This window comes from Ovis aries, chromosome 22 (genome assembly GCF_016772045.2).
Source record: "Ovis aries strain OAR_USU_Benz2616 breed Rambouillet chromosome 22, ARS-UI_Ramb_v3.0, whole genome shotgun sequence".
NCBI lineage: Eukaryota > Metazoa > Chordata > Mammalia > Artiodactyla > Bovidae > Ovis > Ovis aries.
The window spans coordinates 21,540,572-21,559,680 of NC_056075.1; the positions used below are offsets into that span (position 1 = coordinate 21,540,572).

Consider the following 19,109-nt stretch of genomic DNA (forward strand, 5'->3'; position numbering starts at 1 on the left):
AGAAAAAATTTTTTTTCTTATTTCTTTAATTTTGTACCAGTATAAGATGGTGGATGTTCACTAAACTTGTAATAATCATTTCAAGATCTAAGTCACATCTTGATGGTATATATTTTAAACTTATACCATGTTGTATGTCTGTTATACCTCAATAAAACTAGATAAATCATTCAGAGGAAAAAAAGCACTCAATGTTTTTCATAAATACACTCTATTAAAAATACATTTAAAAATTTTGTTTTTCATAAAATAGACCATTGGTGGTTGTTTATGAATAATATATGGTGGGTTCTTAACCCATCTGGGGTGGACTTGAAAAGCAAATGTTAAGGCCTTCTAATCTAGGGTTAATAGTGGTCCTAAGAGAAGTGTCTTTAAATACAAAACTATATGTAGTATAACTGTTCAGTATTCAATAACTTCCTTTTTTTTTCCAGAGAATTTCTAAAGAAATTTTCAATTACAATCGATGCTATTCCTGATCATCATCCAGGCGAAGAAATATTTAATTTCCTTAATTCTGGAAAAATTTTCAGTCAGTATACTTTGGATTTAAGAGACTCTGGTTTTATCGGACAAAGTGCTGTAGAAAAGCTTATTCTTAAGTAAGTAGGAAAATTAGACATCTTGCTTTTTCCTGTATAAGGATTAAAAGATTACTGACTTGAAGCAATTCTTCTGAAAGGTTAATTTCTATTAAGACTTATCCCATTTCTTAGTCCTCATTATTATTGCTCTTTGTGTTTATTTGAAGCAGTGTAAGATAGTCGTTTGGCATATCTCATGCCTTTACTAGTTAAGATTAAGATCAGTATCTAATAACAATGACTGTCAAAACAACAAGAGCTTACACAATAAATATAGTCTTTCTTCTTCACCATCCTTAGCACTTGGTTGCTTCAGGTGCTACTGGAGCTCCAGCCTTTACATTTAAATTCCCAGAAGCCCCACACAACACTTCAACTTAGAGTTAGTTGGGTAGAACTTAGTCAGCATGACCACACCTAGCTTTGCAAGGAAGCCTGGGAGTGATTTTTATTTCAGGCAGCCAGTGTGCCCAGCTAAAAACCCCAGAGTTCATTTACCAAGAGGAAAGACATAAATAGATGTCAGAATAGGCAACTAACAGTCTCTACCATAGTACCCAGACTAGTCTAATTTCTCTCGGTGTGTGATAGTTCAGACCCAGAGAGAGAGAGCACTAATTCTGGTGTTGAGCTTTGGGGAAGTACAAACCCAGGCTGGCAAAAGTGGACAGTGTTCTGAGAGTTGATAGGCCCTTTAACACTGCCAGCTAATGTAGATTCATCCACCAGATAAATCTGGAACCAGGCCAACAGGTTGGTTCAGCTTGAGGTCACTGATTGAATTTTTTAGTGAGTAACCTATCCACATTAGGGCAGAGTCCACCTCCACGGACTGCAATGGTTTGCTTGTTCATTTCCCTGATTATGTCAGGTGTGGTGGTACAAGTTTCTTGCCATGAATATAGTAGTCATATTGATTTCACTGTATTTTTTCAGGTCAGGAAAAACAGATCAAATTTTTTTGACAACACAAGGCTTCCTTACTTCGGCTTATCACTATGTCCAGTGTCCTGTACCTGTGTTAAAGTGGCTGTTTCGGGTAAGAAATGTTTTTGAGATAGTGTCTCTTTCTATACTTTTCAGTCAAAAGTAAACTTTTAAAATATAATCTTATTTGCATATTGCTAAAGAAAAAAAATCTAGCATATCAAACCCATGATTTTAGTGGGTTAAAAACTGGTATAAAGAGGTTACCAAGACTTCCCGGGTGGTACAGTGGATAAGAATCCACCTGGCAGTGCAGGGGATACAGGTTCTGGAAAGATTGCACATGCTGCAGAGCAGCTAAACCCATGTGCCACAACTGCTGATGCCCATGTGCCCTAGAGCCTGCACACCTCAGCTACTTTATGTGGTGCAAATACTGAAGCCCAAGTTCCTAGAGCCTGTGCTCTGCAACAAGAGAAGCCAACGAAATCCCAGCACCACAACAAAGTAGCCCTTGCTTGCCACAATTAGAGAAAGTCTGCATGCAACAACGAAGACCCAGTGCAGCCAATAAATGAATACAAATTTATGGAAAAGGTTTGCCAAAAAAACGCCAATGTAGACAGTGTGCAGGATAGGCAGTACTGCTAGTTGTGCCTAAGACATTTCAACACACTGGTAAATCACTATTGTAGTTTGCTTTAGAAAAGGTCTTCTAATGCTTATGTACCTGGAGTTTTTCTCCTACGTTTTCCCCCTGTTTTTGTGCCAGCAGCTCCATACAGTGTTAGGATTTGAATTGTATGCTAATATTCCCCCATTCAGTTTTGAGGAGGTGCAGATCCACCTGAGTATTTCTCGTCCCTGTTCATTTTGAACTTTTAAATTTATTTTATTTTTGGCTGCACTAGTTCTTTGTTGCTGTGCAGGCTTTCTCTAGTTGTGGTGAGTGGGGGCTACTCTTCGTTGGAGTGCGAGGGCTTCTCATTGCTGTGGCTTCTTTTTGAGGGGCACAGGCTCTAGGGTGCACAGGCTTCAGTATTTGTGAGTCCTGGGGTCTGGAGCACAGGCTCAGTAGTTGTGGTGCACAGGCTTAGTTGCTCCATGGTGTGGCATCTTCCTGGGCCAGGGATCTGACCTTTGTCTCCTGCATTGGTAGGCGGATTCTTATCCACTACTTTGCTGGTGGCTCAGATGGTAAAGCGTCTGCCTGCAATACGTGAGACCCGGGTTCAATCCCTTGGTTGGGAAGATCCGCTGGAGAAGGAAATGGCAACCCACTCCAGTACTCTTGCCTGGAGAATCCCATGGATGGAGGAGCCTGGTGGGCTACAGTCCATGGAGTCGCAAAGTGTCGGACATGACTGAGCGACTTCACTCATACCACCAGGGAAGTTCCATATTTAACTTTTAAATTCACTTAAATAATTACCTTAATTTTATGATATCTACATGGTAACTTTATAAATATCAATATCAGTGGTATCAGAGTACGAAGCGAGAAGTAGGGGAAACATGCAATTTCTATTTTGGACTTTTAAGATTGCATTTCAAAAAATCTCATATTTGGCAAGAACTAGATATTCCAGTATAGTTTCTCCATTTTTCATATAGCTGGCATATTTGAGTGCCAACTGTGGCAGGTACTACTGGAGAGAGCAGTAATAAAAACAACTTTCTGATTTCTCGAAACCCATGTTCTAGTATAGAAGAGACAGACCGTAAATGAGTGTACATTTATATTAATAGTTATGTCAAATGATAAATAAGAGCATTCTAGGCAGAGAGAATAACAGGTGGGACAGACTGTGGGGCAGGAACATTTGCTTCCTGTGCTTAATTGCTCACTTCTTGGATTCCAGTAATTTTTTTTTTTGTTAACAATCCTAATTAAATCAAAATTTGCCTCCAAATACTTTTTATCTATTAGTACTAATTTTCTTTTCTATAGCTCCCCACAATATACCTCATCTAACAGTCCTTCAGTTATTTAAACAACTATCACGACTGATCACTTCCCACACTAAATATTCTCAAGTCCCTTTACTGGTCACCCTTCTGAGTGACCTTCAGCTTTTCACTTTCACTCCTAAATTGTTGTTTGTTCTCCCCGATAATGAACAAGTGCTCCATATAAGATCTTTATTGCTGGTAGTTTCCAACAAGACTCTACCCATCAACCCCCACCCCCAGATATTTATAACAATTCAGAACCTCATTTGTTGTCTTGCCAGGACTCCGTTATTCTCTGTGTAATATATTTTTTTCTTAAACTTACAAGTAAGACTTTGCATTCATCTGTGTTTTCATCATGTTGATGTGGGCCCATCATTATAGCCTTTAAAACCTTAATAATGACATATAAACATACCTTTTTATACTCTTCATATTTATTCTTTGAAAAGCAAACTAATAATCATGTGTTAAGTGCTTTTTTCCATGTAAGACACTTTGTCTCATTTCTTCTTTTCAATTCCAAGTCCATTTTTCATGATGGAGAGACTTACCAACTTATATATATATATTTTTCCCCAGAAAATGTGTCAGAATTCATTTTAATCCTGTAATCCTAATAGTTTGAAATTGAATTGTTAAAGTAATTGAAATGTTTGCCTCTTCATGATTTTATCATGTGTCTAAATGTAGTTGACCCGAAAGACAGTGTGAACAGAATATGGGCTGTTTTATAACTTTTTTTTTCTTCAGATAACTATAGTGAGTTATTTTCATCTTCATATAGACATGTTATCATTCTTCTTAATCGCTTTATAAGTATTCCTTTGTGGTGCTATATCATGATTGATTTATCATGATTAACCCAATCTCAATTGACAGACATTAGATTGTTTTATGTGTATATATCTCTACTTTTTATCTCCAAGTTCTGTATTGCCACTAGGCTTTCCTGGTAGCTCATCTGGTAAAGAATCCACCTGCAGTGTGGGAGACCTGGGTTAGAAAGATCCCCTGGAGAAGGGAATGGCTACCCACTCCTGTATTCTGGCCTGGAGAATTCCAAGGGGTCACAGAGTCAGACACGACTGAGAGCTTTCGCTTTCACTGTATTGCCCACCTTTAAGTTCATCGCCCACCTTTAAGTTCATCACCCCCTACAAAAAGGTTGTTTATCTAGAACTTGTCCTATGACCAGGAGGCCTTTGAATGATTCTGCCCCTGCTAGAAGAGTGTAATGACTCAAACATCATAGCAAAGACTATTTTTTCACATAGGTTGATTTTGAAATGACACAAGTTATATGCCTGACTGAAACCAGGCTATTCATCCTTACAGTTTAGATTTAAATTTATTATAATCTATGGTTCCAAAACAAAAGAAATAGAAGCACGATATGTTTCCTCTACAAAACCACTTTAAAATACTTTTGATGTTATGATTTTTTTAATGTCTGTTAAACTTGAGATTTTATTCCCAAAAGTTGTCTTGTAGAAATTACACTAATGATCTGCTTCCATATGTTAATTTTTGTTCATAAAAAGGCCTGAGTAGATCAAAGTATAAGGACAATGACTTTGCATAAACATTGCCAAATAGACTTTACAGTTTTTACCAAATCACACTCACATTGGGCATACTACCTCTTTCCTTAGTACTCTTGTGGACACTGAGTATTATCACAACTCCTGATCTTTACCAGTCCTGAAGTCAACTAATGATATGTCCTTTTTTTTTTTTTTTGCGTTTCTCTGATTATTAGTGATATTGAGTAGCTTTTAAAAATTCACATTGACATATTAATTTGTTTTTTTGTAAAATATTTTTTACTAGTTCGTGATTTGATTTTTGCCCATGATGTGACGATCAGCTTAGTAGCCTTCTCCTTTATGGTCTTTTGGTTTCATGGTATGATATGAACTAGAAATGTACTTTTGATCATTTTAAATATTATATTTATCTAATTATAAATGAAAGTTGTAAAAAAAGAAAAAGCAGCATATTAGAATGGAAAGGGCTCTGACTTATGAATCAGATCTGTATTTAAATTCCAACTCATATATTATGTTGGGTGGAGTATGTTAATCTCTCTGACCCTCTTTGCTCTTTCTTCTCTCTCAATACTCTATCTACTTTTAACAGATGATGTCAGTTCATACAGACTGTATTGTATCTATGCAGATTCTAAGTACATTAATGGAAATAACAATAAGAAATGGTGAGTATACAAATTTACTGTGATTAGTAGCATGAATTTTTGATTACTTTGTACATGATCTCTTTAATATTACTAAACATTAGGATATTTGGAAATATAGAATAAAAATTATTTTTTAATATAAAGTCTTTAATAATAAAATGAAACTCTAATAAGAGAGTGCATTTTTTTAGTTGCATTGAGAAAAGGGGTATAAGATCTTACAAGTGGCAGCCCTTACATAATTTTTACCAAGTCATGGCCTACTGTGCGGGTTAGAGAAATAGTTTATTTATTTAATTAGCCAATTAACTTTGATGGCTTTTTGGTGAGCAACAGTATTGTACTGATTATGCCTGAGAAGATCAAAAGTAAGAGTATAACAGTTGCATTCTCACCTTTGGGATCCCTTTTAATGAAACAAGCAGCATGATTTACCTGTAAGACTTGGGACTACATACACACTGTACATGATAAAATCTTTGTGTTAGCAGTATTTGGTTTCTTACTATTCTTACTGTTGTTGTTTTCCAGTCTTCTCAAAATGTTCCTCCCATGTTATACCTTTTTATCATCCATCACTCACAGATATTTTGTTTATAAATGTCATTTCCTTCATATTTAATTGAAAATCTGTAATTCGTATATGATTATTCTAGATAACTATATAGTTAATTTATTACCAGTTGCCATTTCTATGAAATCATGCTAATAATGCATGTTTCACATGCAAATTATCTTACAACTGAGGGTTTGTGAACCCAAGATTTGGAATAAAATATTTTCTTCTGTTAACTAGATACCTTCAGTGATTCACCAATTTGGCCCTGGATTCCATCATTGTCTGATATAGCTGCTGTGTTTTTCAATATGGGAATTGATTTTAGATCTTTATTTCCTCTGGAGAATCTTCAGCCAGACTTTAATGAAGACAATCTAGTGTAAGTGTTCTTTTCACTATTAACTCCCAAAATTATCTTCTAAATGATTTATATAACAACAGTTAATATTCATTTGATAAATTTAGTATTCATTCTTGATTTTTTAAAAGTCTCTCAAAGTTGAAATGGATCTTGAATGAAAGACATTCTTAACATCTAAATCTAAATGCCACCATCATATTTAACAGGGAAAAAATGGAAACATTTTTAAATTAAAAAAAAAATTTTCTTTTTAATGAGACTGCCTGTTGTTATTTACAACTATTTGGGGATTACTGGCTAAAACAATTAGGCCATGAACAGCTACTGCCGCCTGAGTCATCTCAGTTGCTTCAGGCTTGGTCACCTCTGGCTCACCTGTAGTCCTCACCCCCCAGCCCCACCCTAGCCACCCTCCTGTAGGCCAGCCCAGAGGCATGCCCTCAGCTACAGGACAGGGCTGCCTACAGAGAGAAGCTCTTCACGTGGTTCCATCTACCTGATCATTTTTGTATCTGAGCTCATCAAGTAAAATATACGGAGAGGCCCAGGACTTAGAGAGGCTGAAGGGAAGATATGGTGGGAGCTGAAGGAGCTGTAAGCCTAGCTGCTTGCCCATGCCATCAAGGCTCTTCTGTGTAGTGGAGTCCATGGTTTATAAGAAGAAAAGGAACTTTCTCCATCAGCTCCCCTTAAGAAAAATTCTGAACTACCGAATCTTCATACAAACACTTTCTCTGTTCTCCGTAAAAAAAAATTGTTTAATTCAGGGGAAGAACAAGATGGCGAAGGAATAGGTGGGCGTGGAGTACATCTCTCTGCACAGATACATCAGGAATATACCTTCAGACACTGAAGTGCGTGCCGAACACCAGTTGAGAGCAGACAGGAGTACCTGACCAGCAGAAAAGAATATATAGGCCCCCACGCAAAACTCGAGATCAAGCCCTGAGGCTTTGGAGTGGGAGCACTGACTCCAAAACCCTAAGACTACCAGAGAACTAACCCTAGGAGGTGTCAGATAGTGAGAACTCACACAAAGGGAACCATTGGAATACAAGACCTGGCATCACCCTACCACTAATAGCACCATGTGCAGGATGCCTCATCTAAACAACAAACAAAACAAATATACAGACCCAATCATCAGCAGATAGGATTACCCCCTCACTCAGCCTTGCCCATCAGAGGAGAAACAAACCAAAACTCAGCACAGATCTCACCCTATAAGAAGCTTACATAAACCTCTGGACCAACCTTAGAGGGCAGAAACCAAAAGAAAGAAAGAATTCAGCCTTGAAGCCTGGGAAGAGGAAAGCTCAAACACAGTAAGTCAAAATAATTAGATAAGAAAAAAAGATGCAAAGATTGGAAATGGTGAAAGATTCATTGTTTGCTGAAAAGGTGATTTAATGTCTACATAGAAGCCTAAGAGTCAATTGAAAAGCAATGACAAACTAGTAAGAAAATTTGGTATGGATGCCAGAGTATGATGTTAAAGAGAAGTTACTAACCTTTGGATATATGAGCTAACTAAAAGATATACTTAATTTACAACAGTAAGAAAAATATGCTAAATACCTAGGAATAAGCTTAAATAGAAGTTGTGTATGTATGTGTAAAATTACTAAAGAACAAAAAAGAACAGTAGGAAAATTCATCATAAATACATCAGAGCTCCCCCTAAGGTAAACTGAACTTAATGAGATCCTAATTAAAAATTAAAACTAATACAACACCGTAAATCAACTATACTCCAGCAAAATTAAAGAAATGCCAATCAGGTTTTTTGTGGAGACAAGGGGAATTGGGATGCTACAAGTGATTCTAAAGTCATATAGAAAAAATAATATCCAGGAAAGTTTTGAGAAGTTATGAGGCAGGATTGACCTTAGCAGATAATAACATGGGACTGGTATAGAGATTCAAAGCTCCATCAGTGGAAGAAAATAAGCCCGGAAAAGAAACAAATACTTAGTAAATGCTAAAGGTAGTGTTTCAAAAAATGAGGAAAGGGTGAGCTATTCAGTATCTGATATTACCCATTATTTGGGAATGAGGTGGCTTTCTAGTGTTTCCATACTTCAAACTGATAAAGATTCAAATATATATAATGAAATCACAAAGTAATAGAACTTTTTTTAATAATCCTAGAAGAAGGGAAGATCATTTTGTTTGAATGTGCAAAATCCATAAAAGGAGATATACAACATATTTGACCACTTTTTTAAAGAAAAATCTCTATGACAGTAATCACCATAAACAAAAGTCAAAAGAAAATTGAGGAGTAGAAGGGAGAGTATATCATAATAGTACTATATTATTTACTATTTTTTTAAACCCACTTTTAAGTACACCTGCACAGTTCAAACCCAGGTTGTTGAAAAGTCTGCAGTACTATACAATCATCAGTTGATTGAAACTGCAGATGTATGTATACAGGGCCATACAAGGATTTTAGACTTTGTGGCAGGTGGGTGCTCCAACCCCTGCATTGTGTAATTGTCAACCACGAATGGAACTCTGCTGCTGCTGCTGCTAAGTCGCTTCAGTCGTGTCCGACTCTGCACAACCTCATAGACGGCAGCCCACCAGGCTCCCCTGTCCCTGGGCTTCTCCAAGCAAGAACGCTGGAGTGGGTTGCCATTTCCTTCTCCAGTGCATGAAAGTGAAAAGTGAAAGTGATGTTGCTCAGTTGTGTCGGACTATCAGCGACCCCACGGACTGCCGCCCACCAGGCTCCTGTGTCCGTGGGATTTTCCAGGCAAGAGTACTGGAGTGGGGTGCCACTGCCTTCTACGAATGGAACTCTGGTCACGGATAAAGGCTTAATTTCAAATTAATAAGAAAAAGTTGGACAAAGGAAGTAAATAAAAAAGGAAAAACAGTTCTTAAACTTTATGAAAATACACTCACCTTTACTTTTTTTTTTTTAATGCAAATTTTGTTATTTGGTATATCCTAAACCAAACCTTCATCCCTCCATCTCTTTCCACCACATACAGGATTCCTCCTTGTTGCTTAGATGTAACCTGTATCTGAAAATAGGTTCAGTTCAGTCGTTCAGTCATGTCCGACTCTTTGCGACCCCATGAATCACAGCACGCCAGGCCTCCCTGTCTATCACCAACTCCCAGAGTTCACTCAGACTCACGTCCATTGAGTCAGTGATGCCATCCAGCCATCTCATCCTCTGTCATCCCCTTCTCCTCCTGCCCCCAGTCCCTCCCAGCATCAGTCTTTTCCAATGAGTCAACTCTTTGCATGAGGTAGCCAAAGTACTGAAGTTTTAGCTTTAGCATCATTCCTTCCAAAGAAATCCCAGGGCTGATCTCCTTCAGAATGGACTGGTTGGATCTCCTTGCAGTCCAAGGGACTCTCAAGAGTCTTCTCCAACACCACAGTTGAAACGCATCAGTTCTTCCGTGCTCAGCCTTCTTCACAGTCCAACTCTCACATCCATACATGACCACAGGAAAAACCATAGCCTTGACTAGACGGACCTTAGTCAGCAAAGTAATGTCTCTGCTTTTGAATATGCTGTCTAGGTTGGTCATAACTTTTCTTCCAAGGAGTAAGTGTCTTTTAATACGTTAGATAGCAAATTTTCACATGAAGACTGTATTCTATCACTTTAAATAGGAAACATAATGCTTTCTCAGACCATTCAAAAGCTCCAATATTTCTCCCCTCAAAAAAAGACCAAAATACTCATACCTATATTTAGAAAGTTAATACTATTTTATTATTTAACATTTAACGAACTGAGTAGTATGTGGTGATTTTGAATGTACGCAACAGATTTGAATTTTTTCTCTTCACTGTAGTGAACAGGTACTATAGTGGAAATAGTGAAGTTAAGATATAATTATTTCAATAAGACATAGCAAATGCCAATAATAATTTTTCTGATTGATTATTTACCAACTGAAGAGTTGCCTTAGTCAAGTTTGGTGATTGCAGCCAGGAGGTGGTGGCTATAAGTTACTGTTGCTGTATAGTGGTAGGAAAGATGAACACAGATGAGCAGGAGTGAGCTGGTGAAGGAATGAGTGAAGCATAATGAAATACCTGTTTAAACAGCACGGAGTACAAGACTAAATCCTGTTGAGATGTGACCACAACTCACTCTTCTCTTACTAGGACTCATGTGCAGCCTATCTATTTTTGCTGTTATGTGTATGCATATTCACAAATATGCACCCAAATAGTAGATTTGAAGGTTGTTAGAGTAAATATTAAAGATAGAGTAAGACATTAAAGGATTCAAGTAACAGTTCTTCAGCATTAGTCTGCAGGATATACAGACTTAGTTCTAACCTCTTTCTGTTCTACATTCCATTAATTGTTACATCGCTGTGTTCTCTTCCTGTACCTATCTCAGACAGCTATTCTTTCCTTTTCATTCCTAGCATCAGCCTTATTCAGATCCTCCTCTCATGTCTAGCACGGCAGAAATCTTCCTTCTGGGAGCTTCCCACCTCCAATATATTTATTCTTTTTACTGTTAGAGGATTCCTTTTATGAAAATTTTCTTCTCTGCTTTTAAACCTTTACACCTGTATCTACAGTTGACTCTGACCTGTTTTCTATTTTGTTCACCCTTTTGTTCTAACCAAATTCTCTTGCTCTTTCTTCACATTAGCCATTGTTGGCATTGGATCTTCCTCATGCAAGTCCCTCACCTCCATCCTCAGTGTCTGCTTATCAAAGTCTTATCTGTCTCACTTCCTGAAGCACTGTTCATTTGAGTGGAGCTACCAATACTTACATATTTTTACTGTGTGCCAGACATGGTTCTGGGGGCTTACTATATAGTACTTCATCTGATAGTCACTACAGCTACTCAGATATTTTAAGAAATAAGAAGGTTCTGCACATGTATCTGGGAGTATCTCCAAGATACAAGTATTAGAGCATTGGAGAGAGGTGCATTCATATTTACTTGTATGCATATAAAACACCTACAGGAGGAAGGGCTGAAGCTAGTAGTGATTGTCCACGGGAAGGGGAATGAGCTGCTGAGGGACAAGACTGCAAGGACCATTCTCTTCAGCACACTGTGCCTTAATATCGCTTAACCTTTTTTTAACCATATGAAAGGGTTATTTATTCAAAAAATTAAATATTACCTATATTTTGAAGGCTAGGTTCATTTGTCTCTCTGCCATGAACCTTCTTCACTGATTTCTTCAACCAAAATTGAAATGCTTAGAATTGTTTATATTGCTGTGACAGTTTTATTGGGCCACTCAGGAGTCTTCTAAGTAATTTGAGTTGTTTGTAGTTGGAGCCACCTTCTTCATAGCTCTCAGACACCAAGAGCAACAGGGAGATTGCCTTATAAAAAGCAGCTGTTCCAGGGAAAACTAATGTATAGAGATGGAAATCAAATTTCCTGGAGTAGGAGATAGCTGATTAACTCAGATCTGACAAGGAGTCTGGGAAGTAATAGAATTGTTCTATTTCTTAGTTGGGATGGTGGTTACACTAGTATATACATATTCATCAAAGTTTTAAATGTGTATATTTCTTCTATCATATGTAATTATACCTCAAAATTTTTGTTGTTCAGTGCTTCTCAGAATTTTGTTTCTAATTTCTCACTGCTTTATTCACTTTTCTATAGTTCTGAAATGCAGATGACATTGGGGGTGAAAGAAAATGAAGATTCATCTTACAAGCCAATTTTTTCTTCTCTCCCTGAAACCAACATTTTAAATGTGGTTAAGGTAGGAAAAAAACTGTTTTGTATGTCTTTAGCACAGAGCTGGAACCATTTAGTTTTTTGCTTAGTGATTTTCAAACAAAATCACTAGTGTTTTACCATGGAATTTCTAGTGTCTGAAATTCCTTAGCAATATTCTTTGTATTAAAACTTGATTTTGCTATTTTTATTTTTGTTTTAATATTACGAGCAAAAGGGAACTTTAAATCAGCATTATGTGATTAAAATAGTTCTAGGAATACCTTTACCAAGAAGGTTTTTGAAACTAGTATTTTTGAAACCAATAATTTTCTAGAATTAGACTGTACAAAGAAAAATTATTTACAGTATACCCTAGTGACGAAGAATTAATAAGAGTTAAAACATCTTTAGTGACTGAATCAAATCAATAGTGATATTGAACTGTTAGAATCTTGAAAATTAAAAATGGAGAAGAAAATACTTAGCAATTCAACTATTAACATGAATGTTTTTTGCCTTTTCCTAGACAGCTGATGTTTTGCTTTCTGTGTAGTTCCCATTTGCATTTTTTGTCAAAAAGTTTTTGTACTGTAAACTCTTCAAGCAGAATATATTTCCTCAAGTTGTTTTGTCTCTGATGTGTGTCAAAGTTTCTAGGCTTGTGTACATCTATACATCCAGAAGGTTACCAGGATCGTGAAATAATGTTACTGATCTTAATGTTGTTTAAAATGAGTTTGGAAAAAGAACTGAAACAGATTCCTCTAGTGGACTTTCAGAGTCTCTTAATAAACCTGATGAAAAACATCAGAGATTGGAACACAAAGGTAACATTACTTAAAACTTCAGTATTGTTTTTTGTATAGCATCACAGTTTGACTTTCATAGTGCATGCAGAAGTGACAGTTTCTAACCTAAGTTGAGATCTTCAGCAGATGAAAACTTAACTGAGGAAAGGACTGTCTTTGCTGGAACTGTATTTAACTCATGAAACTGAATCTTTTCTAAAACTGAAGCCGTTCATTCAACAAAAAATGTGTTAGGTTTATTGGGGATTAACTGTGAACCAAGTATTAATACAGGTGCTAGAGATAAAACTATGTGAAGATAAAACCCTTGCTCTCCCCGCACTTTTTAGTCAAAGGCTTAGGTTATAAACAGTGTAAACGTAGATTATAATATCATATTAAGTTATAGTAAATGCTACAAGTTACAGTAAAGCAGGACAAGGCAGGTATCTTCTGCTATTTGATAAGAGGCAGTTAGAGAAGGCCTTTCTGAAGTGACCTTTGAACAGAGACCTAAATTGAAATGGTAGAGTGAATCACACATACAAAAATTTGAGTTAAATTTCTGTGGCCATTGAGGGTAAACATGGATAATTTTTGTTAGGTTTTTAAAAATTATGTTTTTCAACCTTTTTTTTGGTAGAAAATGTCAAACATGCTAAAGTAGGGGAATCAGTTTAATGAACCCCTAAGTACTTATCACCCAGCTTCAGCAGTTATCAAAATGTAATCAGTTTTCAGCTTCCTAGGTGGCACTAGTGGTAAAGAACCTGCCTGCCAATGCAAGAGACATAAGAGACATAGGTTCGATCCCTGGGTTGGGAAGATCCCCTGGAGAAGACCATGACAACCCACTCCAGTATCTTTCCTGGAGAATCCCATGGACGCAGGAACCTGGCGGGCTACAGTCCATTGGGTCACACAGAGTTGGACATGACTGCAGCGACTTGGCACAGCACACAATCACTCTTATCTCTTAGCCTTATCCTATATTTCCTTTCCTTTTTTTTTTTTTTTAAATTCGGTTGGCCAGTCATGTCTGCCTCTTTGGGACCCCATTCACTGTAGCCCACTAGGCTCCTCTCTCCATGGGATTTCCCAGGCAAAAATACTGGAGTGGGTTGCCATTTCCTTCTCCAGGGGATCTTCCTGACTCTTACTAAGGGATTATTTTGAATACTGAAATAGTATTTAAACTTGAGGATTCCTAAATTCAAAAAATTCCTGGTCAGGAACATGTATTGTGCAACTCTTACTATATACCTTTAGAAACTGGTATTTGTATTTAGATGATTCTTTGAAGGACTGTTCAAATCAGTGTAGATCTGGTGTAGCACAAAACACAAAAGTTAAGTAAAATTCTGATAAATGTATTTATTCTGTTTACTCTAGAGTTTAAGATAAAACTGAATCTGTGTGCTCTTTTTGTAATCTTAAGTCAAGAAGGGACATGGGTGATCTGTTAGATACTTGATTCCACTAACTTATGTGAAAAATTTTGCTCACGGTTTGTTTTCAGGTGCCTGAACTCTCTCTGGCCATAAACGAACTCTCCACTCATCCCCACAACCTTCTCTGGTTGGTACAGCTGGTCCCTAACTGGACATCACGTGGAAGGTAGTGAAAATGAAATGTTAGAAAACTATATGTTTACATTAATGAAATGCCCTTTGTTTTCTTTCATAATTTCTTGAATGTTAGAGTCTTTTATTTGATATTATAAGAAAAGGCATTGACAGTCTGATTCTGATTCTCAGCTCAGATCACTTTGTAGTAGTCTTGATTATTAATTTTAGCTTTAGCTTATCTGATAACTTAATATAGATGGCATATACCACAAAAATGAATCAATTTGCTTTTTTTTTGCTTTATTAAAAAGGAATTCCAGCAATAAAATAGATTTTCCAACAGTAAATTGTCAGGGTCAAAGATAAAGGCTCTCAATGGTTTTCCTGCACTTCAGACAACTTCAACTTTGTGTACAAATATTTTACATGGAAATGTCACTATTCTAATAAAGTTTGTATATTCTTATATAGGCTTCTCTTGAAACATTAGCTGTGTTGCAAATTAGAAGAACTTCTTTTGGCTCATTCATATTCTTCTTAAGCAGTATTGATTAAATGCATCCTAAATACTTTAAAATTCTAATTTCAGGCAACTGAGACAGTGCCTCAGCCTAGTGATTATTTCAAAGCTTTTGGATGAAAAACGTGAAGATATCCCTAATATGAATAATCTACAGGTATAAATAGCACTTTTGTTTTCTTTTAATAAGTGGGAGAGAAGTATAGAAAAAAATGATGGATCCTGTGTCAAAAGTCCTTCAGTTAGAGCTTAACTCTTGGGCCGAATACTGTTCATGTAATCTTTTGCATGGTATTTAACCAATGAGACCTAGTTTCTTTATCTGAAATGGAGATATATCACACCATCTACCACATAGGATGGTTGTGGACAATTAGATGAATTAATTTATAAAAAGTGCTGGGAAAATCATAATATGCTATATAAATGTGACTAATTATTTCACCTCGTCAACATTAGCAATTTTATCACAAGATTAGAAATTGCAAAACTATTAAGTGTTAATTACATCCTGTTTTTATATTTTTATATTAGTCTTTAAATTATAGAGCTTAAATGTGGTTGCCCTATAATTAAGTACTTGTTCAGTAGTGAATATATCATGTATATATGCATTTATAAAAACATGTCTTATAGAAAATCCATTCTGAGAAGTCCTAAAGGCACTAGTAGGGGCTATTTGTAGTTGAATTTGAAACATAGAATCTGATCTAAATGTTTTCTTCTTGTTTGAATTGCAGTGCAGTATAAAATAATCTGTTACATCCTACAGACTAAAAATAAAAGTGGAGATAGAGATTCTGGCCTTGAAAACAAACTGTAGTGGTTGAAACAATTAACCAACCATTGTGGTACAGTGTAGCAAGAACAGTGACTGAAGTATGCTCAGGGTGCTGTGGGACAGAGAGATTGAAAAGGACAGCTATTTCTATATTAGTAGAGTTGAAGTAGGTTTGATTCTAGATTTATGGGGGGACCACACCTGAGCCATCAAGGTAATTAGAAATAGCTCTCAGTCCTTTCAGTGATATTACTGCCATCAAAAGAGAATTCTTTCCAGAATTCAGTGACTTCTACTCACAAAGATGAAGATTGAACTTTGCTGACTTTCAAATAATTTTTCATAAAAAGTATTCCCTTTGACCTCTGTTTGGTAATGCAGTTTGGTCTCCTCCTCAAGTTTTCATCTTCAATTAAAAGTACTAAATCTTAAATTTAATATCCCTTTTAGGGAATTTCCTGGTGGGTCAGTGGTTAGCACTTCGCACTTTCACTGCCAGGGCCTGGGTTCAATCCCTGGTTGAGGAACTAAGCTCCTACAAACCTCAAAGTGCTACCAAAAAAATTAAAATTAGGATCCCTTTTAAGCAGTTGACTTTTTTTCCCCCCCTCTCCTTTCATTACAGTGAAGTTTAACAGTATGTAAAAGACACATGAACCTTGGTGGGTCAGTTGGAGACTTTGTGTTTTTGGTTGCACCACGTGGCATGCAGAATCTTCCCTGACTAGGGATCAAACCTGTGCCCCCTACATTGGGAGTGTGCAGTTTTTAACCACTGACTGCCAGGGAAGTCCCTCGGTTGGGGACTTTCAAGTAAAGAATAAATGAATATCACTGAACTTTAAGAAGCTAAATTAGAGAAGGCAAAATGAACAGAGGACACTGAAAAAAAAATGTCTAAGAAAGAGTAAATGTATTGCCTAATATGTTTCATTGTCTCCTCTTTCCTTCGATAGATATCAGTCTTACATCGCTATCTTGTGCAAATGAAGCCTTCAGATTTGTTGAAGAAAATGGTCTTGAAGAAAAGAGCTGAACAACCAAATAACGCTATTGATGATAGTCTTCATTTGGAACTTGAAAAGCAGGTATCCTGGGCTAGATCTTCTCAAAAGAGTACATTTGAGCACAACCTGTGATAGCTTCCTAACCATAGACATTTCTTAGAGACTAGATACATTGTAGCATAGAGGAGCCTGGTAGGCTGCAGTCCATGGGGTCGCTGAGTCTGACAGGACTGAGCGAGTTCACTTTCACTTTTCGCTTTCACTTTCACTTTTCACTTTCATGCATTGGAGAAGGAAATGGCAACCCACTCCAGTGTTCTTGCCTGGAGAGTCCCAGGAACGGGGGAGGCTGGTGGGCTGCCATCTCTGGGGTCACACAGAGTCGGACACGACTGAAGCGACTTAGCAGCAGCAGCAGCATAGTTATATGGTGAATGATATTTTCGTTCATTGCTGTCATAAAAATCCTTCAGTTAACTTGAAGACTGAAATAAAAGGATTGTTGTTTGTAATTTAATACTGCAAGTATTTTTCGTAGCCCTTTACTAGGGCAGTCATGAGGTGGTAAAAGGAATGAACTTGAATTAGAAATCAGAAACCTGGGATAAATGCTTGACTTTTGCTTACTTACCAGTCAACTTTAGCAAATCCAGTCCTTCCTGGGCAACCTCCCTAATGTTTAAACTGGCATGACGTGTACTCTAGCTAATTTCATCCATGGGTGTTGACTTTATTCATTTCTCTACCAGGCATATTACCTGACCTACATTCTTCTTCATTTAATCGGTGAGGTTAGTTGTTCTCACTCCTTTTCTTCTGGACAACGGGTAGGTATTTTTTCATCCTTTTTATTTTTAATAGATGTCACTATTGATGGAATAATGATCATTTTTTATATAGGAGAAAATATAATAACTTTCATCAAATTCACTTTGGATTCACTGTCGAAATAACAATGTACACTGGAAAGGGAGAAGTGATGGTAACCTTGCAGCCTTTTTGTTGTTGTCTGTACTGAGTCTTCGTTGCTGTGCAGGCTTTCTCGAGTTGCAGCAGCAGGAGCTACTCTCATTGCAGTGTGTGGGCTTCTCATTGCGGTGACTTCTCTTTTATGGGGCACAGGCCCTAGGATATGTGGGCTTCGTAGTTGCAACTTGCAGGCTCCATAGTTAGGGCACACACTCTCTATAGAGTGTGTGGGCTTCAGTAGTTGTGGTTCACAGGCTGAGTTGCCCCATAGTATGTTGAATGTTCCTGGACCAACCTGTGTCCCCTGTATTGGCAGGTGGATTCCTAACTGCTGGACCACCAGGGAAGTCCAAACTCAACATTTTTTTTTCTTGCCTTGCTATAAGACTTGCAGAATCTTAGTTCCTCAACCAGAGATTGCAGCCATATTGTTGACAGTTATTCATCTACAAATGTTTGTTCTGTTTATTGGAGTGGAACTTAACCATGATAACTTGGCAGTAGTGTAATACATTAATATCAAGATCGCCAAATACTAAATGAGCTAACTTTTAGCTCCATTCTTCCATCTCTGCTCCCACTCCATTTCCTTTTTTCTTTAAAAATAATGTTTGCCTTCAAAATTAAACTGATGGTGAATCAGGCTACTCGAGATCTACGTTCCTAAATTATTTCGTCATGTTAAGATTTTCATTTTGAATTATTTTATTCCAGTACTATCATGTTCCTTATTTGTGGGGAAAATTCTTATTTAATTCTCCATGTTTCATACTTTAGGTAATCCAACCCGTTTAAAACTTTGTATCTCCTTAGACATGATCAAAAAGGACACAAAACTGTTTCCTATGTTTTTATAAACACTGTTATACATAGAACTGTTTGCTCTCCTGATTAGAACGTAATATAATCATTTGTGGAGCTTCCCTAGTGGCCCTAGTGGTAAAGAACCTACCTGCCAATGCAAGAGGCAGAAGAGACATGGGTGGGTTCCACCCCAGGATCAGGAAGATCCCCTGGAGGAGGGCAGAGCAACCCACTCCAGTATCTTGCCTGGAGAATCCCATAAACAGATGAGCCTGGCAAGCTACAGTCCATAGGATCGCAAAGAGTCGGATGCAACTGAAGCAACTTAGCATGCATGCAGTCATCTATCTGTTCTTATATATGGCCTTAAATTTTTTAAATTATTTTTTCTGGTTAGAA

At 37.1% G+C, this 19,109-nt stretch overlaps 1 protein-coding gene across 2 annotated transcripts in view; it reads left to right on the forward strand.

Moving 5' to 3' along the window:
- SLF2 (SMC5-SMC6 complex localization factor 2) overlaps window positions 1–19,109 on the forward strand; it is a 41,662-nt gene that overhangs the window by 14,270 nt on the left and 8,283 nt on the right. For both annotated transcript variants that reach the window (XM_004020113.6, XM_012102799.5), the window contains exons 8-17: window positions 438–605; window positions 1,524–1,626; window positions 5,610–5,685; window positions 6,464–6,605; window positions 12,214–12,316; window positions 12,924–13,100; window positions 14,581–14,678; window positions 15,219–15,306; window positions 16,887–17,018; window positions 17,687–17,764. In XM_004020113.6, coding sequence (XP_004020162.1) covers window positions 438–605; window positions 1,524–1,626; window positions 5,610–5,685; window positions 6,464–6,605; window positions 12,214–12,316; window positions 12,924–13,100; window positions 14,581–14,678; window positions 15,219–15,306; window positions 16,887–17,018; window positions 17,687–17,764 — 1,165 coding nt within the window. The remainder of the gene's footprint in view (window positions 1–437; window positions 606–1,523; window positions 1,627–5,609; window positions 5,686–6,463; window positions 6,606–12,213; window positions 12,317–12,923; window positions 13,101–14,580; window positions 14,679–15,218; window positions 15,307–16,886; window positions 17,019–17,686; window positions 17,765–19,109) is intronic.